The 16,589-nt window shown below is 31.1% G+C and overlaps 1 protein-coding gene across 9 annotated transcripts in view; it reads left to right on the top strand.

Moving 5' to 3' along the window:
- Positions 1 to 16,589, top strand: part of LOC143349064 (uncharacterized) — a 179,375-nt gene that overhangs the window by 57,801 nt on the left and 104,985 nt on the right. For all 9 annotated transcript variants that reach the window (XR_013080862.1, XM_076779965.1, XM_076779961.1 and 6 more), the window contains exon 19: positions 2,122 to 2,313. Coding sequence is in view for 8 of the 9 variants with exons in the window: in XM_076779965.1 (XP_076636080.1) it covers positions 2,122 to 2,313 (192 nt within the window). In the remaining variant the exon portion in view is untranslated. The remainder of the gene's footprint in view (positions 1 to 2,121; positions 2,314 to 16,589) is intronic.

The following is a 16,589-nucleotide window of genomic DNA, read 5'->3' as shown; positions in this document are numbered from 1 at the left end:
CCCCACAGTTAACAATATTTTTTTCAGAACGATTTGAAATTTTTTTTTTTTTTTTTTGAAAAATTTCACACCTTCTCGAATTTTTTTCTCGAAAGTGGATAGGATTTCGAAGTTATATGTAATGACCAAAAATGATTGTAATTGACCCCCACAACCGAAAATATTTTTTCCAAAACGATTTGGAATTTTTTTTTTTTTGTCCAAAAATTTAATAGTTTCTTGAATTTTTTTCTAGAAAGTGGGTAGGATTTTGGGGGTATGTCTATTCACCAAAAATTATTGTAATTGACTCCCACAGCTAACAATATTTTTTCCAAAACGATTTGGAATTTTTTTTTTTTTATTGAAAAATTTCATAGTTTCTCGAATTTTTTTCTCGAAAGTGGATAGGATTTCGAAGTTATATGTAATGACCAAAAATGATTGTAATTGACCTCCACAGCTAACTATATTTTTTCCAAAACGATTTGGAATTTTTTTTTTTTTCGAAAAATTTCATAGCTTCCCGAATTTTTTTCTCGGAAGTGGATAGGATTTCAAAGTTATGTGTAATGACCAAAAATGATTGTAATTGACCCCCACAGCTAACTATATTTTTTTCAGAACGATTTGAAATTTTTTAATTTCGTCGAAAATTTTTATAGCTTCTTGAATTTTTTTCTTGAAAATGGTTAAGATTTCGAAGATATATGTAATGACCAAAAATGATTGCAATTAACCCCCACAATCGAAAATAATTTTTCCAGAACGATTTGAAATTTTTGAATTTAATTGTTAATAACTTTTTAACGAAACCTCCATCAACAAATTCTTGATTTTCGTCTTATTTTGGCCTCTAGAATCTCCCATTAAAATTTTTCCCAGGGGTGGCCTGTATAGTTCATTTAAACTTACACAACTCTTATTAATAACAAACTTTCTCTTATAAATAACTAATATTTCTCCATGAAATAATTAATGAATAAATATTTGAGAAGATAGCAAAAGAATAATCCTTTGAAACAGTAACCTAACCCTTTCAAACGTTTCCCACTATCCATTATGCTTTAACCTAACCTAAAATTGCATACAAAGTTTTAACTTCAAGAAAAAGGCCTCCAGAATTCACAAAATTCTTTGAAAATAATACCTCGAACCCAAAATTACTTTGTCAATACTCTGATTTTTCACAAATTTTTGAACAATTTTTTTTTAGTATTTTTAAATACTAAAATTATATATTTAACAGTTACAAATGCATGATTATTCATTCTCAGTTCCCCTAATAAGACGTTTACAAATACATTTCTGAGATTTGTTCGATTAAAATAACACCAAACACGATATAACATTCTACGTATATTTTTCCCATATTTAATGAAATTTTATACTGTATTAGGGGCAAATTAAAAACAAATTATATCGTGTTTGGTCTCATTTTCATCGCAAAACTCTCACAAACACATTGGCAGAAGTTTCACTAAAAAAAAAGCGAAAATAAAAAAGTTTCATTTTTGCATTACAGCCATATTTGAACCTAGATTAGGTTATTTATCAGGTAGCTTACAGTGTGTCAAAAGAGACGACTTTACCATTCACTTATCCGATCGAAAATGCCTTGCAGTTATCCAAACACAGAACAAATATGAAACTTAACCTATAAAATCTTAAATTCTATTTCCAGTTATAAGAATTTCAAACAATAAAAATCAATTTCTGATATTATTAATAATAACTCGTTTATTATTAAAGTAAATTACACGAAAAAATTCACGTAAAGTCTTCATAAGTACATCAATTATCACAGAAAGTTTCATTAGAATATATGGCATACTTTTCTCAAAAAAAAAATAACCAAATTTCTAGTCTTATTATCTAAAATTTCTATTAAAAAGTTTTCCATTTTCTAATTCGTCGAAATATTAGCCTTCTCGAAAGTTGAGGCGCGAAAGTACGTCGAACGAACACTAGATGGCGCTGAGGCGAACTCTAGATGGCGCTTCGTCTCCAAAAATTTTGTGAAACGTGGCAATTTAAAATTAGTGTAAATTCGTGTTTCGAGAAAAGATTTGAGGAAGTATAGTTGGCAATCGTTAAATCGATTCACGGTGATAGTTCGAACGGTTCTGTTTCCCGCGAAAGAGGGGAGTCACGAAAATGGTGGACGGACACGACTCGATGGAAACGACAGAGAATAGCGAGGGACCTGAGAAGGAATCACGAGTGGTGGCGTGCAACGAGGATGCACAGCAACAAACCACCAGCCCAACGACAACCATAAGCACTATAGCTGTGCAGAGTGGTGAAACGCGTCTGGTGATCGCTCTACTTCAAGTAAGAGGCAGCTTATCGTACATGACTAATGTAGCGAGCTTAAAAGTCGGACCACTTAATGAAAATCTTATGTAACGCATCTTGGAATTTTAGGTTAGGTGGTAAAAGGCAAAGGATTGCACTCCATTTTTGTTATTGAGTATTTTTTGTTTTGTATTGCTCGTTTAAATTGAGTGTTTTTTGAGTAATTGTTGGTTTTTATTTTGATACTGGAAAATTGTGATTTGAATTGTAGCATCATTTATCTTCGTTATTATCGATTCTATGGAAAATTTGTAGAGATAAGAAAAGGTTGTAAATGTAATTTCCAACAGATTTAGTTATGTGCACTTTTGTTGTAAAAGCAATAGTAAGGGAGATATGGTGTATTTTATAGTTGGTTGTCAATCACAGCTCTTCACATTGCAAGAAAATTGTGATTTCAATTTTACCATCATTTATCTCCGTTATTATCGATTTTATGGAAAATTTGTAGAGATAAGAAAAGGTTGTAAATGTAATTTCCAATAAATTTTGTTATGTGCACTTTTGTTGTAAAAGCAATAGTAAGGGAGATATGGTATATTTTATAGTTGGTTGTCAATCACAACTCCTCCCATTGCAAGAAAATTGTGATTTCAATTTTACCATCATTTATCTTCGTTATTATCGATTCTATGGAAAATTTGTATAGATAAGAAAAAGTTGAGAATTTAATTTTCAACAGATTTAGTTATTTACACATTGTCGGTAAAAGCAATAGTAAGAGAGATATGGTACATTTTATAGTTGCTTGTCAATCACAACTCCTCCCACTGCAAGAAAATTGTGATTTCAATTTTACCATCATTTATCTTCGTTATTATCGATTCTATGGAAAATTTGTAGAGATAAGAAAAGGTTGTAAATGTAATTTCCAACAAATTTTGTTATGTGCACTTTTGTTGTAAAAGCAATAGTAAAGGAGATATGGTATATTTTATAGTTGGTGGTCAATTACAAAACCTCCCATTGCAAGAAAATTGTGATTTCAATTTTACCATCATTTATCTTCGTTATTATCGATTCTATGGAAAATTTGTATAGATAAGAAAAAGTTGAGAATTTAATTTTCAACAGATTTAGTTATTTACACATTTTCGGTAAAAGTAATAGTAAGGGAGATATAGTACATTTTATAGTTGCTTGTCAATCAAAACTCCTCCCATTATTAGAAATTTGTGATTTGAATTGTACCTCATTTATCTCCGTTATTATCAATTTTATGGAAAATTTGTATAAATAAAAAAAGGTTCTAAATTTAATTTCCAACAGATTTAGTTATTTACACATTGTCGGTAAAAGCAATAGTAAGAGAGATATGGTACATTTTATAGTTGCTTGTCAATCACAACTCCTCCCACTGCAAGAAAATTGTGATTTCAATTTTACCATCATTTATCTTCGTTATTATCGATTCTATGGAAAATTTGTAGAGATAAGAAAAGGTTGTAAATGTAATTTCCAACAAATTTTGTTATGTGCACTTTTGTTGTAAAAGCAATAGTAAAGGAGATATGGTATATTTTATAGTTGGTGGTCAATTACAAAACCTCCCATTGCAAGAAAATTGTGATTTCAATTTTACCATCATTTATCTTCGTTATTATCGATTCTATGGAAAATTTGTAGAGATAAGAAAAGGTTGTAAATGTAATTTCCAACAAATTTAGTTACGTGCACATTTTTTGTAGAAGCAATAGTAAAGGAGATATGGCATATTTTATAGTTGGTTGTCAATCACAGCTCCTCCCATTGCAAGAAAATTGTGATTTCTATTGTACCATCTTTTATCTTCGTTATTATCGATTTTATGAAAAATTTCTATAGATAAAAAAAGATTGTGAATTTAATTTCCAACAGATTTAGTCATTTACACATTTTCTGTAAAAGCAATAATAAAGGAGATATGGTGTATTTTATAGTTGCTTGTCAGTCACAGCACTTCTCATTGCAAGAAAATTGTGATTTGAATTGTACCATCATTTATCTTCGTTATTATCAATTTTATGGAAAATTTGTATAGATAAAAAAAGGTTTCGAATTTAATTTTCAACAGATTTAGTTATGTGCACATTTTCTGTAAAAGCTATAGTAAGGGAGATATGGCATATTTTATAATTGGTTGTCAATCAAAGCTCCTCGAATTGTGATTTGAATTGTACCATCATTTATCCCTGTTATTATCGATTTTATGGAAAATTTGTATACATAAAAAAAGATTCTAAATTTAATTTCCAACAGACTTAGTTATGTGCACATTTTCTGTAAAAGTAATAGTAAGGGAGATATGGTATATTTTATAGTTGCTTGTCAATCATAGCTCCTCCCATTGTAAGAAAATTGTGATTTCAATTTTACCATCATTTATCTTCGTTATTATCAATTTTATGAAAAATTTGTATAGATAAGAAAGGGTTGTGAATTTAATTTCCTACAGATTTTGTTATATGCACATTTTCTGTAAAAGCGATAGTAGGGGAGATATGGTATATTTTATAGTTGGTTGTTAATCACAGCTCCTCCCGTTGCAAGAAAATTTTGCCATTATTTATCTTTGTTATTATTGATTTTATGAAAAATTTGTATAGATAAAGAAAGATTGTAAATGTAATTTCCAACAAATTTAGTTATGTGCACATTTTCTGTAAAAGCAATGGTAAAAGAGATATGGCATATTTTATAGTTGCTTGTCAATTACAGCTCCTCTGATGGTAAGGAAATTGTACCATCATTTATCTTCGTTATTATCAATTTTATGGAAAATTTGTATAGATAAGAAGGGGTTGTGAATTTAATTTCCAATAGATTTAGTTATGTGCACATTTTCTGTAAAAGCAATAGTAAAGGAGATATAGTATATTTTATAATCGAAAATTTGTATAGACAAAAAAATGTATAAAATTCCCCAGAAATTCCCTAAAATTACAAAACCAACAATAAACCAGATATCACAAAACCAGTAATTAGCGCCATCTGTTCGTTCTAGGAATATGTAACACCCTGTATCTCAAACCGTAAGCCTGTCTACCCTATAGATAGCTCAGAAGATTCATCAGAATCGCTCGAACCCTTCCCCCGCAACTGTGCACGAAAACAGAAGGACATAACCTCACTTTACCTACGCAGATTGCAAATACTTCGACTTACGAGCCCCCTGGCGAAGCCACAGTTATCGACCACAAACATAAATCAGTGTCGCGGCGATAGTTGTCAAAGCAGCCCAGCCAGAGCTCGTGATATATGCTTTAGGAAGCGTTCGAAGGCATCTGATCGTTCCAACACTGGCCGGATAGAGCGCGCTGCCGTCGCGCAGTTGCACGCGACCATAATCTATGGTGTTAGGTATTTCTGGACGCGGACGGGGCCGAGTCCATAGCTATTTCCGAGTCCTCTCGAAACCGTGGGCATTTTAGGCATCCATCGAGTAAAACGAGCTCCCTGAACCTACGCGAAGGATAAATTTAACCGCCACGGGTCCCCTGCTTCGTGATCCCGCCGCCATGGAACCATCTCGCGTTCGTTATGGCCCCCCCCCCCCGAAAGTAATTGGACGCGGGTCTGTCGTTAACGAGGAGCACAGAACGGTTTACTCGGGTGAAAAGGGCCCCCCACCTCGCGGATTATGCAATCCTCCTTGGGCATGGTCGATATAGCGTATAGTGATCTGGCTAGGTGAACATGATACGATAGGTTTCTCCGACATGTCGGTTCATTTGCTCGACTTTCAAGTTTCTGATATTAAAATGGCCAAGCTAAATGGGTAGAATAGTATTTCTAACTTGTTTATTAGTAAACTGAATCATAGGAAAAATATTTTTGAATGAAAATTGGGATTCTGGAGGCCAAAATAAGACGGAAATTGAGAATATAAATTTGGTAATGGCGGCTTTGTTAAGAAGTAATTAACGATTAAATTTAAATATTTTATATCGTTTTGGAAAAATTATTTTGGGTTGCAGGGGGTAATTGCTATCATTTTTGGTGAATATAGATACTATTGAAATCTTATTCATTTTCGAGAAAAAAATTCGAGAAGGTGTGAAAGTTTTCGACGGGGAAAAAATTTGTCAAATTGTACTAAAAAAATTATTTTCCGCTGAGGGGGTAAATTAGAATCATTTTTGGTCATTACACATACCCCCGAAATCCTACCCAATTTCGAGAAAAAAATTCCTAAATGGAAATATAATGTCTGATCATGAATGAATGATTCCCCTGAAATTTCATGTGCTTCAAATCGTTCTGAAAAAATTATTTTTAGTTGCAGAGGGCAATTACTATCATTTTTGGTGAATATAGATAATATCGAAATCTTATTCATTTTCGAGAAAAAAATTCGAGAAGGTGTGAAAGTTTTTGATGGGGAAAAAAAAATTTCAAATCGGTTTGGAAAAAATATTTTCGGTTGCAGGGGGCTATTATAATCATTTTTGGTTATTATAGATACCCCTGAAATCCTGCCAACTTTCGAGAAAAAAATTCGAGAAGGTGTGAAATTTTCAGACGAAATTGAAAAGTTTCAAATCATATTAAAAAAATTATATTTAATTACAGTGGGTAATTACAATCATTTTTGGTCATTATAGATACCCCTGAAATCCTACCAATTTTCGAGAAAAAAATTCGAGAAGGTGTGAAATTTTCAGACGAAATTGAAAAGTTTCAAATCATATTAAAAAAATTATATTTAATTACAGTGGGCAATTGCAATTATTTTTGGTCATTATAGATACCCCTGAAATCCTACCAACTTTCGAGAAAAAAATTCGAGAAGGTGTGAAATTTTCAGACGAAATTGAAAAGTTTCAAATTATATTAAAAAAATTATATTTAATTACAGTGGGTAATTACAATCATTTTTGGTCATTATAGATACCCCTGAAATCCTACCAACTTTCGAGAAAAAAATTCGAGAAGGTGTGAAATTTTCAGACGAAATTAAAAAATTTCAAATCATATTAAAAAAATTATATTTTATTACAGTGGGCAATTACAATCATTTTTGGTCATTATAGATACCTTTGAAATTCTACGCATTTTCGAGAAAAAAATTGTTTTTCGAAAATATAATTTCTGGCCAGAAATGTCTGCCCAAATTTTTATGCGAATCTTTAAAACGTCATAACTTCTGAACGGATTGGACGATTTTAATGTTTAAAAAAGCAAACTACGCGTATTTTAGTGTAGAATATTTAGAAATTCTAAAAATATTCGAAAAATTATTCTTTGACTCCGTAAAATGAGAAAAACCCAATAAAAGTGATCCAATTTTCAAACAGCCATAACTCCTACAATTGTGAATATATTTCAATGAAACTTTTTTCTGAAGTAGAGCTCATGGGTACCTACAAAAAAGTATTAGACAACTTTTTTATGGGTTGTCAAACAAAATTACTAAAAATAAAAAACGAATTTTTAAGAAAAATCGACCGAGTAGGTGCCTAAATTATTTGGCGAAAATAAAAATTTCAAATCGTTCTAGAAAAATTATTTTTAGCTAGAGGGGTCAATTGCAATCGTTTTTGGTCATTAGACATACCCTCGAAATTCTACGCATTTTCGAGAAAAAAATTCGAGAAGGTGTGAAATTTTTACACGAAATTAAAAAATTTCAAATTATATTAAAAAAATTATATTTAATTACAGTGGGCAATTACAATCATTTTTGGTCATTATAGATACCTTTGAAATTCTACGCATTTTCGAGAAAAAAATTCCTAAATGAAAATATAATTCTTGGCCAGAAATGTATCCCGGAAATTTCATTCGAATTTTCAAAAAACCATAACTTCTGAACGGATTGGACGATTTTAATGTTCAAAAAGCCAAACGCCGCGTATTTTAGTGTAGAATATATAGAAATTGTAAAAATATTCAAAAAGTTGATGCTTGACACCGCAAAATTGGAAAAACCCCATAAAAGTGATCCAATTTTCAAACGGCCATAACTCCTACAATAGTGAATATATTTCCATGAAACTTTTTTCTGAAATAGAGCTCGTGAGTACCTACAAAAAAGTATTAGACAACTTTTCTGTAGCGCGTCAAACAAAATTACTAAAAATGAAAAAGGAATTTTTAAGAAAAATCGACCGAGGGTAGGTGCCTAAATTTTTCGACGAAAAAAGAAAATTCTAATCGTCCTAAAAAAATTATTTTCTGTTGCGGGGGTCAGTTGCAATCATTTTTGGTCTTCATTCATACCCCCGAAATCCTGCGCATTTTCGAGAAAAAAATTCATTTCTAGTGAAACTTTAAACGTTAATAATTTGTTAACGAAGCCTCCATCAACAAATTGTTATTCTTGATTTTCGTCTTATTTTGGCCTCCAGGATCTCCCATTAAAATGTTTCCCAGGGGTGGCTGAACACCCTGTATAATATTTACATTTAGTATGAATTACAAGTTATAATTAATAAATTAAATATAATATAGTAGATTAATATATGTTATTTAATATATTTAAATAAATACAAATCTAGGATATTCAATGGTTGGTCGAGCACTTGTGAGAGAGCGTAGCCCTCTGCTGGCGGCTGCAGCAACTAACGCTGCACTTCAAACAGAACATGACTTTGGTGACGATGAAAATTATTTACAAATCTTTAATACCAAAATAGTAAAGTAAATGAAAGAAACTGAATTGTATAAAATAAATGTACATTTCACAATTGACAAATAAATTTGCTTTAGCAATAACAATGCAAAGATCAAATTAATAAAAATGATTTAAACCTCGATGTTGAGTTAAGATTAATTTTAAATATATCAGTTTAAAAATTAAGATTATTCCAATAATAATTAACAGTTTAGCTGCAAATTCAAATTATTCCGTATTAGGATCGATGTACGATCGGTTTCATATGAAACTAGTTTATTTTCAGTTAGTATTTGTGTAAAATTTCCTTGGAAAAGAAATCTTTTTTCGGCCAGTTTCTCGGACTGATCGCTCGCGACTCGAGCAGCGATATTGGAACTCGTTTCGCGATAATATCTCCGCAGGGTATCTCGATCGAGCGGCTCGTCGTGTCCGCTGGCATGCCAACGCCTTTAAGAGAAATTGCGGTGGTTTGTTGAAGAGTTCGTGCCAGCTTCGCGAACAACTTCGCGCGTTCCTGTAGAAACGTTCTCTTCTATACGCGTCTGCGTCCCTACACATCGAGTTAATTCGTTCTGTGAGCTTTCCGCGTGAGTCAAATACCACGTAAATCGAATTGCAGACCATAGAAACTGGGACAGACTGTAGCGTTTTTACAGACCGAAGATACAAACATCTTTTGACAATATCTAATATGGAAATTGTTCGTTCAACGAAATATATTTCCGTTATTAATAGATTAGTGGTTTATACAGGGTGTTCGACACACCTGGGGGATTCTAGAGGCCAAAATAAGACGAAAATCAAGAATAACAATTTGGCGATGGAGGCTTCGTTAAACAGTTATTAACGTTTAAAGTTCTGCCAGTTTTGAATTTTTTTCTCGAAATTGGGTAGGATTTCGGGGGTATGTATAATGACCAAAAATGATCATAATAGACCCCTGCAAGTGAAAATAATTTTTTTAGAATGATTTGAAATTTTTTTTCTCCGTTGAAATAATTTCACTTCTTTTAGAATTTTTTTCTCGAAAGTGGGTAGGATTTCGGGGGTATGTCTATTCACCAAAAATTATTGTAATGGACCCCTGCAACTGAAAATAATTTTTTCAGAGCGATTCGAAGCACACGAAATTTTAGGGGAATCATTCTTTCATGATCAGACATTATATTTGCAGAAACGAATTTTTTTCTAGAAACTGGGTAGGATTTCGGGGGTGTGTCTATTCACCAAAAATTATTGTAATGGACCCCTGCAACTGAAAATAATTTTTTCAGACCGATTCGAAGCACACGAAATTTTAGGGGAATCATTCTTTCATGATCAGACATTATATTTGCAGAAACGAATTTTTTTCTAGAAACTGGGTAGGATTTCGGGGGTATGTCAATTCACCAAAAATTATTGTAATGGACCCCTGCAACTGAAAATAATTTTTTCAGACCGATTCGAAGCACACGAAATTTTAGGGGAATCATTCTTTCATGATCAGACATTATATTTGCAGTAACGAATTTTTTTCTAGAAATTGGGTAGGATTTCGGGGGTATGTGTAATGACCAAAAATTATAGTAATTGAGCCCCACAACCGAAAATAATTTTTCCACAACGATTTCAAATTTTTTTTTTCCGTCGAAAAATTTCGCACCTTCTGGAATTTTTTTCTAGAAAGGGGGTGGGATTTCGGGGGTATGTGTAATGACCAAAAATTATTGTAATTGACCCCTCTAGCTAAAAATAATTTTTCCAGAACGATTTGAGATATTGTTTTTCCGTTGAAAAGTTTCACACATTCTCGAATTTTTTTCTCGAAAATGGGTAGGATTTCGAAGATATATCTGATGACCAAAAATGATTGTAATTGACCCCTCTAGCTAAACATAATTTTTCTAGAACGATTTGAAATTTTTATCTTCGCTAAATAATTTAGGTACCTCACCCTCTGTCGATTTTTCTTAAAACTTCATTTTTCATTTTTAGTAATTTTGTTTGACACCCTACAGAAAAGTTGTTTAATACTTTTTTGTAGGTACCCATGAGCTCTACTTTAGAAAAAAGTTTCATTGAAATATATTCACAATTGTAGGAGTTGTGGCTGTTTGAAAATTGGACCATTTTTATGGGGTTTTTCTCATTTTAGGGGGTCAAGGAACAAATTTTTGGATATTTTTAAAATTTCTAAATATTCTACACTAAAATACGCGTCGTTTGGTTTTTTGAACACTAAAATCGTCCAATCCGTTCAGGAGTTATGATTTTTTAAAGATTCGAATGAAATTTCTGGGGTACATTTCTGGTCTGGAATTATATTTTCACTTAAGAATTTTTTTCTCGAAAGCGCGTAGGAATTCGGGGGTATATGTAATGACCAAAAATGATTGTAATTGGCTCCCGTAGCTAAATATAATTTTTTTAGTATGATTTGGAATTTTTTAGTGTCGCTCAAAAATTTCACACCTTCTCGAATTTTTTCCTCGAAAATGCGCAAGATTTTGAGGGTATGTCTAATCATCAAAAATTATTGTAAATGACCCCCGCAACCGAAAATAATTTTTCCAAAACGATTTGACATTTTTTAATTTTCTCGAAAAATTTCACACCTTCTCGAATTTTTTTCTCGAAACTGAGTAGGTTTTTGAGGGTACGCCTGATGACCAAAAATGATTGTAATTGGCTCCTGTAGCTAAATATAATTTTTTTAGTATGATTTGGAATTTTTTAGTGTCGTTCAAAAATTTCACACGTTCTCGAATTTTTTTCTCGAAACTGAGTAGGATTTCGGGGTTATGTCTACTCACCAAAAAAGATTGCAATTGACCCCTGCAACTAAAAATAATTTTTCCAGAATGAATTAAAAAAAATTTTTTCTTCCCAACAAAATTTCAAAATTGGCGCCAAAACATGACCAAATCTCGACATCAAAAGGTGTCATAATTTAATTGAAAAAAATTCCTCAAAATAGTCTACTAAAAAACACTCTTGACAGTGGAATGGCGCCTTAAAAATTCGAAAAAATGCAAGGTTGGAAGAAGAATGAATTTTTTTCTCGAAAATGCGCAAGATTTCGGGGTTATGTCTATTCATCAAAAATTATTGTAAATAACCCCCACAACCGAAAATAATTTTTTCAAAACGATTTGACATTTTTTAATTTTGTCGAAAAATTTCACACATTCTCGAATTTTTTTCTCGAAAATGCTCATGATTTTGAGGATATGTCTATTCATCAAAAATTATTGTAAATAACCCCCACAACCGAAAATAATTTTTCCAAAACGATTTGACATTTTTTAATTTTCTCGAAAAATTTCACACATTCTCGAATTTTTTTCTCGAAACTGAGTAGGATTTCGGGGTTATGTCTACTCACCAAAAAAGATTGCAATTAACTCCAAAAGTCAAAAATAATTTTTCCAAAACGATTTGAAATTTTTCTTTTGCCTCGAAAAATTTCACACCTTCTCGAATTTTTTTCTCGAAAATGCGTGGGATTTCGGGATTATATCTATCCACCAAAAATGATTGTAATTTACTCCAAAAGCCAAAAATAATTTTTCCAAAAAGATTTGAAATTTTTCTTTTCCCTAGAAAACTTTCAGCACTTTCTCGAATTTTTTTCTCAAAAGTGTGAAGATTTTCAAAGAAATATGTATTCACCAAAAATGCTTGCAATAGACCCCCGCACCCAAAAATAATTTTTCCAGAATGAATTAAAAAAAATTTTTTCTTCCCAACAAAATTTCAAAATTGGCGCCAAAACATGACCAAATCTCGACGTCAAAAGGTGTCATAGTTTAATTGAAAAAAATTCTATAAAAAAAGTCTATCAAAAAACACTCTTGACAGTGGAATGGCGCCTTAAAAATTCAAAAAAATGCAAGGTTGGAGGAGGAATGAATTTTTTTCTCGAAAATGCGCAAGATTTCGGGGTTATGTCTATTCACCAAAAATTATTGTAAATGACCCCTGCAACCGAAAATAATTTTTCCAAAACGATTTGAAATTTTTGAATTTCGTCTAAAAATTTCAGTACCTTCTCGAATTTTTTTCTCGACACTGAGTAGGTTTTCGAGGGTATGTCTGATGACCAAAAATGATAGTAATTTACTCCAAAAGTCAAAAATAATTTTTCCAAAAAGATTTGAAATTTTTCTTTTCCCTCGAAAAATTTCACACCTTCTCGAATTTTTTTCTCAAAAATGCGCAAGATTTTTAGGGTATGTCTATTCATCAAAAATTATTGTAAATAACCCCCACATCCGAAAATAATTTTTCCAAAACGATTTGAAATTTTTGAATTTTGTCGAAAAATTTCACACATTCTCGAATTTTTTTCTCGAAACTGAGTAGGATTTCGGGGTTATGTCTATTCATCAAAAATTATTGTAAATAACCCCCACAACCGAAAATAATTTTTCCAAGAAGATTTGAAATTTTTCTTTTGCCTCGAAAAATTTCACACCTTCTCGAATTTTTTTCTCGAAACTGAGTAGGATTTCGGGGTTATGTCTATTCACCAAAAATGCTTGCAATTGACCCCTGCAACTAAAAATAATTTTTCCAAAAAGATTTGAAATTTTTCTTTTGCCTCGAAAAATTTCACACCTTCTCGAATTTTTTTCTCGAAACTGAGTAGGATTTCGAAGAAATATGTATTCACCAAAAATGCTTGCAATAGACCCCCGCACCCAAAAATAATTTTTCCAGAATGAATTAAAAAAAACTTTTTCTTCCCAACAAAATTTCAAAATTGGCGCCAAAACATAACCAAATCTCGACGTCAAAAGGTGTCATAATTTAATTGAAAAAAATTCTATAAAAAAAGTCTACTAAAAAACACTCTTGACAGTGGAATGGCGCCTTAAAAATTCGAAAAAATGCAAGGTTGGAGGAAGAATGAATTTTTTTCTCGAAAATGCGCAAGATTTCGGGGTTATGTCTATTCATCAAAAATTATTGTAAATAACCCCCACAATCGAAAATAATTTTTCCAAAACGATTTGACATTTTTTAATTTTCTCGAAAAATTTTACACATTCTCGAATTTTTTTCTCGAAACTGAGTAGGATTTCGGGGTTATGTCTACTCACCAAAAAAGATTGCAATTAACTCCAAAAGTCAAAAATAATTTTTCCAAAACGATTTGAAATTTTTCTTTTGCCTCGAAAAATTTCACACCTTCTCGAATTTTTTTCTCGAAAATGCGTGGGATTTCGGGATTATCTTTATCCACCAAAAATGATTGTAATTAACTCCAAAAGCCAAAAATAATTTTTCCAAAACGATTTGAAATTTTTGAATTTTGTCGAAAAATTTCATACTTTCCTGAATTTTTTTCTCGAAAATGCGTGGGATTTCGGGATTATCTCTATCCACCAAAAATGATTGTAATTTACTCCAAAAGCCAAAAATAATTTTTCCAAAACGATTTGAAATTTTTGAATTTTGTCGAAAAATTTCATACTTTCCTGAATTTTTTTCTCGAAAATGCGTGGGATTTCGGGATTATCTCTATCCACCAAAAATGATTGTAATTTACTCCAAAAGCCAAAAATAATTTTTCCAAAAAGATTTGAAATTTTTCTTTTCCCTAGAAAACTTTCAGCACTTTCTCGAATTTTTTTCTCAAAAGTGTGAAGATTTTCAAAGAAATATGTATTCACCAAAAATGCTTGCAATAGACCCCCGCACCCAAAAATAATTTTTCCAGAATGAATTAAAAAAAACTTTTTCTTCCCAACAAAATTTCAAAATTGGCGCCAAAACATGACCAAATCTCGACATCGAAAGGTGTCATAGTTTAATTGAAAAAAAGTCCTCAAAATAGTCTACTAAAAAACACTCTTGACAGTGGAATGGCGCCTTAAAAAAGATAAAGAATGCAAGATTCATGGCAGTATGCATTCGAAACGTGTTTTATCCAAGTTGGAAGATATTTGAGGATGACTGTACCACCTCCACGGGGCCCCGTCTTTGGGCCGTCCACCTTATATTCATCGTTTTCTTTTTCTTCGGTCCCTTCGGAGGCAGGAGTCAGTGTCGTAAGGTCGTAGGTACGATATAGGCAGAGGATCACGCCCTCGTATAATACCGGTTTGTTAGATTACACGAGACCGTACAGGAGATCCATGCCACGGTAGATCCTCTTGGATCGACCTCTCTACGTCCACTCGTCTGCATTACTCCTCCGATTACGTGCACGTCCATTAATGGCGGCCAACGTCCAACGTTCGGTGAAACGCTTTTCATCATTTCTTTCGTTTCATCAATTTTTTTTTCACAATTAGTACATAAACAAATATAATACAATTAAACAAATATAATTAAAGTTGCAATTTTTTGAGAATGTTGTCGATCATTTGAGAATTTTTGAAAGTTTTATAGAAAATTGGCAAACGCAAAGTTTGTGTTGAAAGTGCATACTTTTGACAATATTTCTAATAATCATTTCTAATAATAATTTCGTAATCAATTAATGATTTATTTGGAAATATAGGGATTTTAAGAATGATGTAAAATTGAAATTTTTTTTTTGGGGAACTAGATGAATCTTATTTTTGTAGAAATGATTATTTCTTTAGAGGAGGAAGATTCTTTTATGAGAAAACCGGTTTCGAGAAAAGCGCTCAAATGTTGGAACATGCTCGACAGAAACTGTTATGTTGTCGTTGGTATTTCGAATTGTGCCTCCATACTTCGTTACAATATTTTTAAAAGATTGAAGTTTAGGTCTAAATAATAAAAAAATGATTTTTTTAAATTCAAGATATATTAAATGTATTTATATGTGATTTTTATAAATTAATGCGAGTTTTTAGCAGTAAATACAATATTTTTAAAAGATTGAAGTTTAGGTCTGAAGAATAATAAGATTTTTTTAAACTCATGAAATATTAAATGTATTTATATGTAATTTTTATAAATTAATGCGAGTTTTTAGCAGTAAATACAATATTTTTAAAAGATTGAAGTTTAGGTCTGAAGAATAATAAGATTTTTTTAAACTCAAGATATATTAAATGTATTTATATGTAATTTTTATAAATTAATGCGAGTTTTTAGCAGTAAATACAATATTTTTAAAAGATTGAAGTTTAGGTCTGAAGAATAATAAGATTTTTTTAAACTCAAGATATATTAAATGTATTTGTATGTAATTTTTATAAATTAATGCGAGTTTTTAGCAGTAAATACAATATTTTTAAAAGATTGAAGTTTAGGTCTGAGGAATAATAAGATTTTTTTAAACTCAAGATATATTAAATGTATTTGTATGTAATTTTTATAAATTAATGTGTGTTTTTAGTAATAATTAATGCACTTTATTCAGTGTAAAGTTAGATAATATTATGTGACTGGATTGTTTCAACAAGAAATTGATTTTATATTAATTAATGGCGACTGTCAACATTGTATTTGTGCACTTAATAAAATTTTGTAATATAAACTTAATTTTGTAATTATTAAATACAGGAATTAAATTTAAATTTTATTAGAAGTTACGTGTTTTGAGTTTAATAAAATTTTATAATATAAACTTAATTTTGTAATTATTAAATACAGGAATTAAATTTAAATTTTATTAGAAGTTACGTGTTTTAAATTTAATAAAATTTTAGAGCAATATTTCTAATTTTACATTTGATTTTCGGTAAAG

Source organism: Colletes latitarsis, chromosome 12 (genome assembly GCF_051014445.1).
Source record: "Colletes latitarsis isolate SP2378_abdomen chromosome 12, iyColLati1, whole genome shotgun sequence".
In the NCBI taxonomy this organism is placed as follows: Eukaryota; Metazoa; Arthropoda; class Insecta; order Hymenoptera; family Colletidae; genus Colletes; species Colletes latitarsis.
Note: the sequence above shows the minus strand (reverse complement) of the source record. Positions and strands in the feature narration are given on the sequence as shown.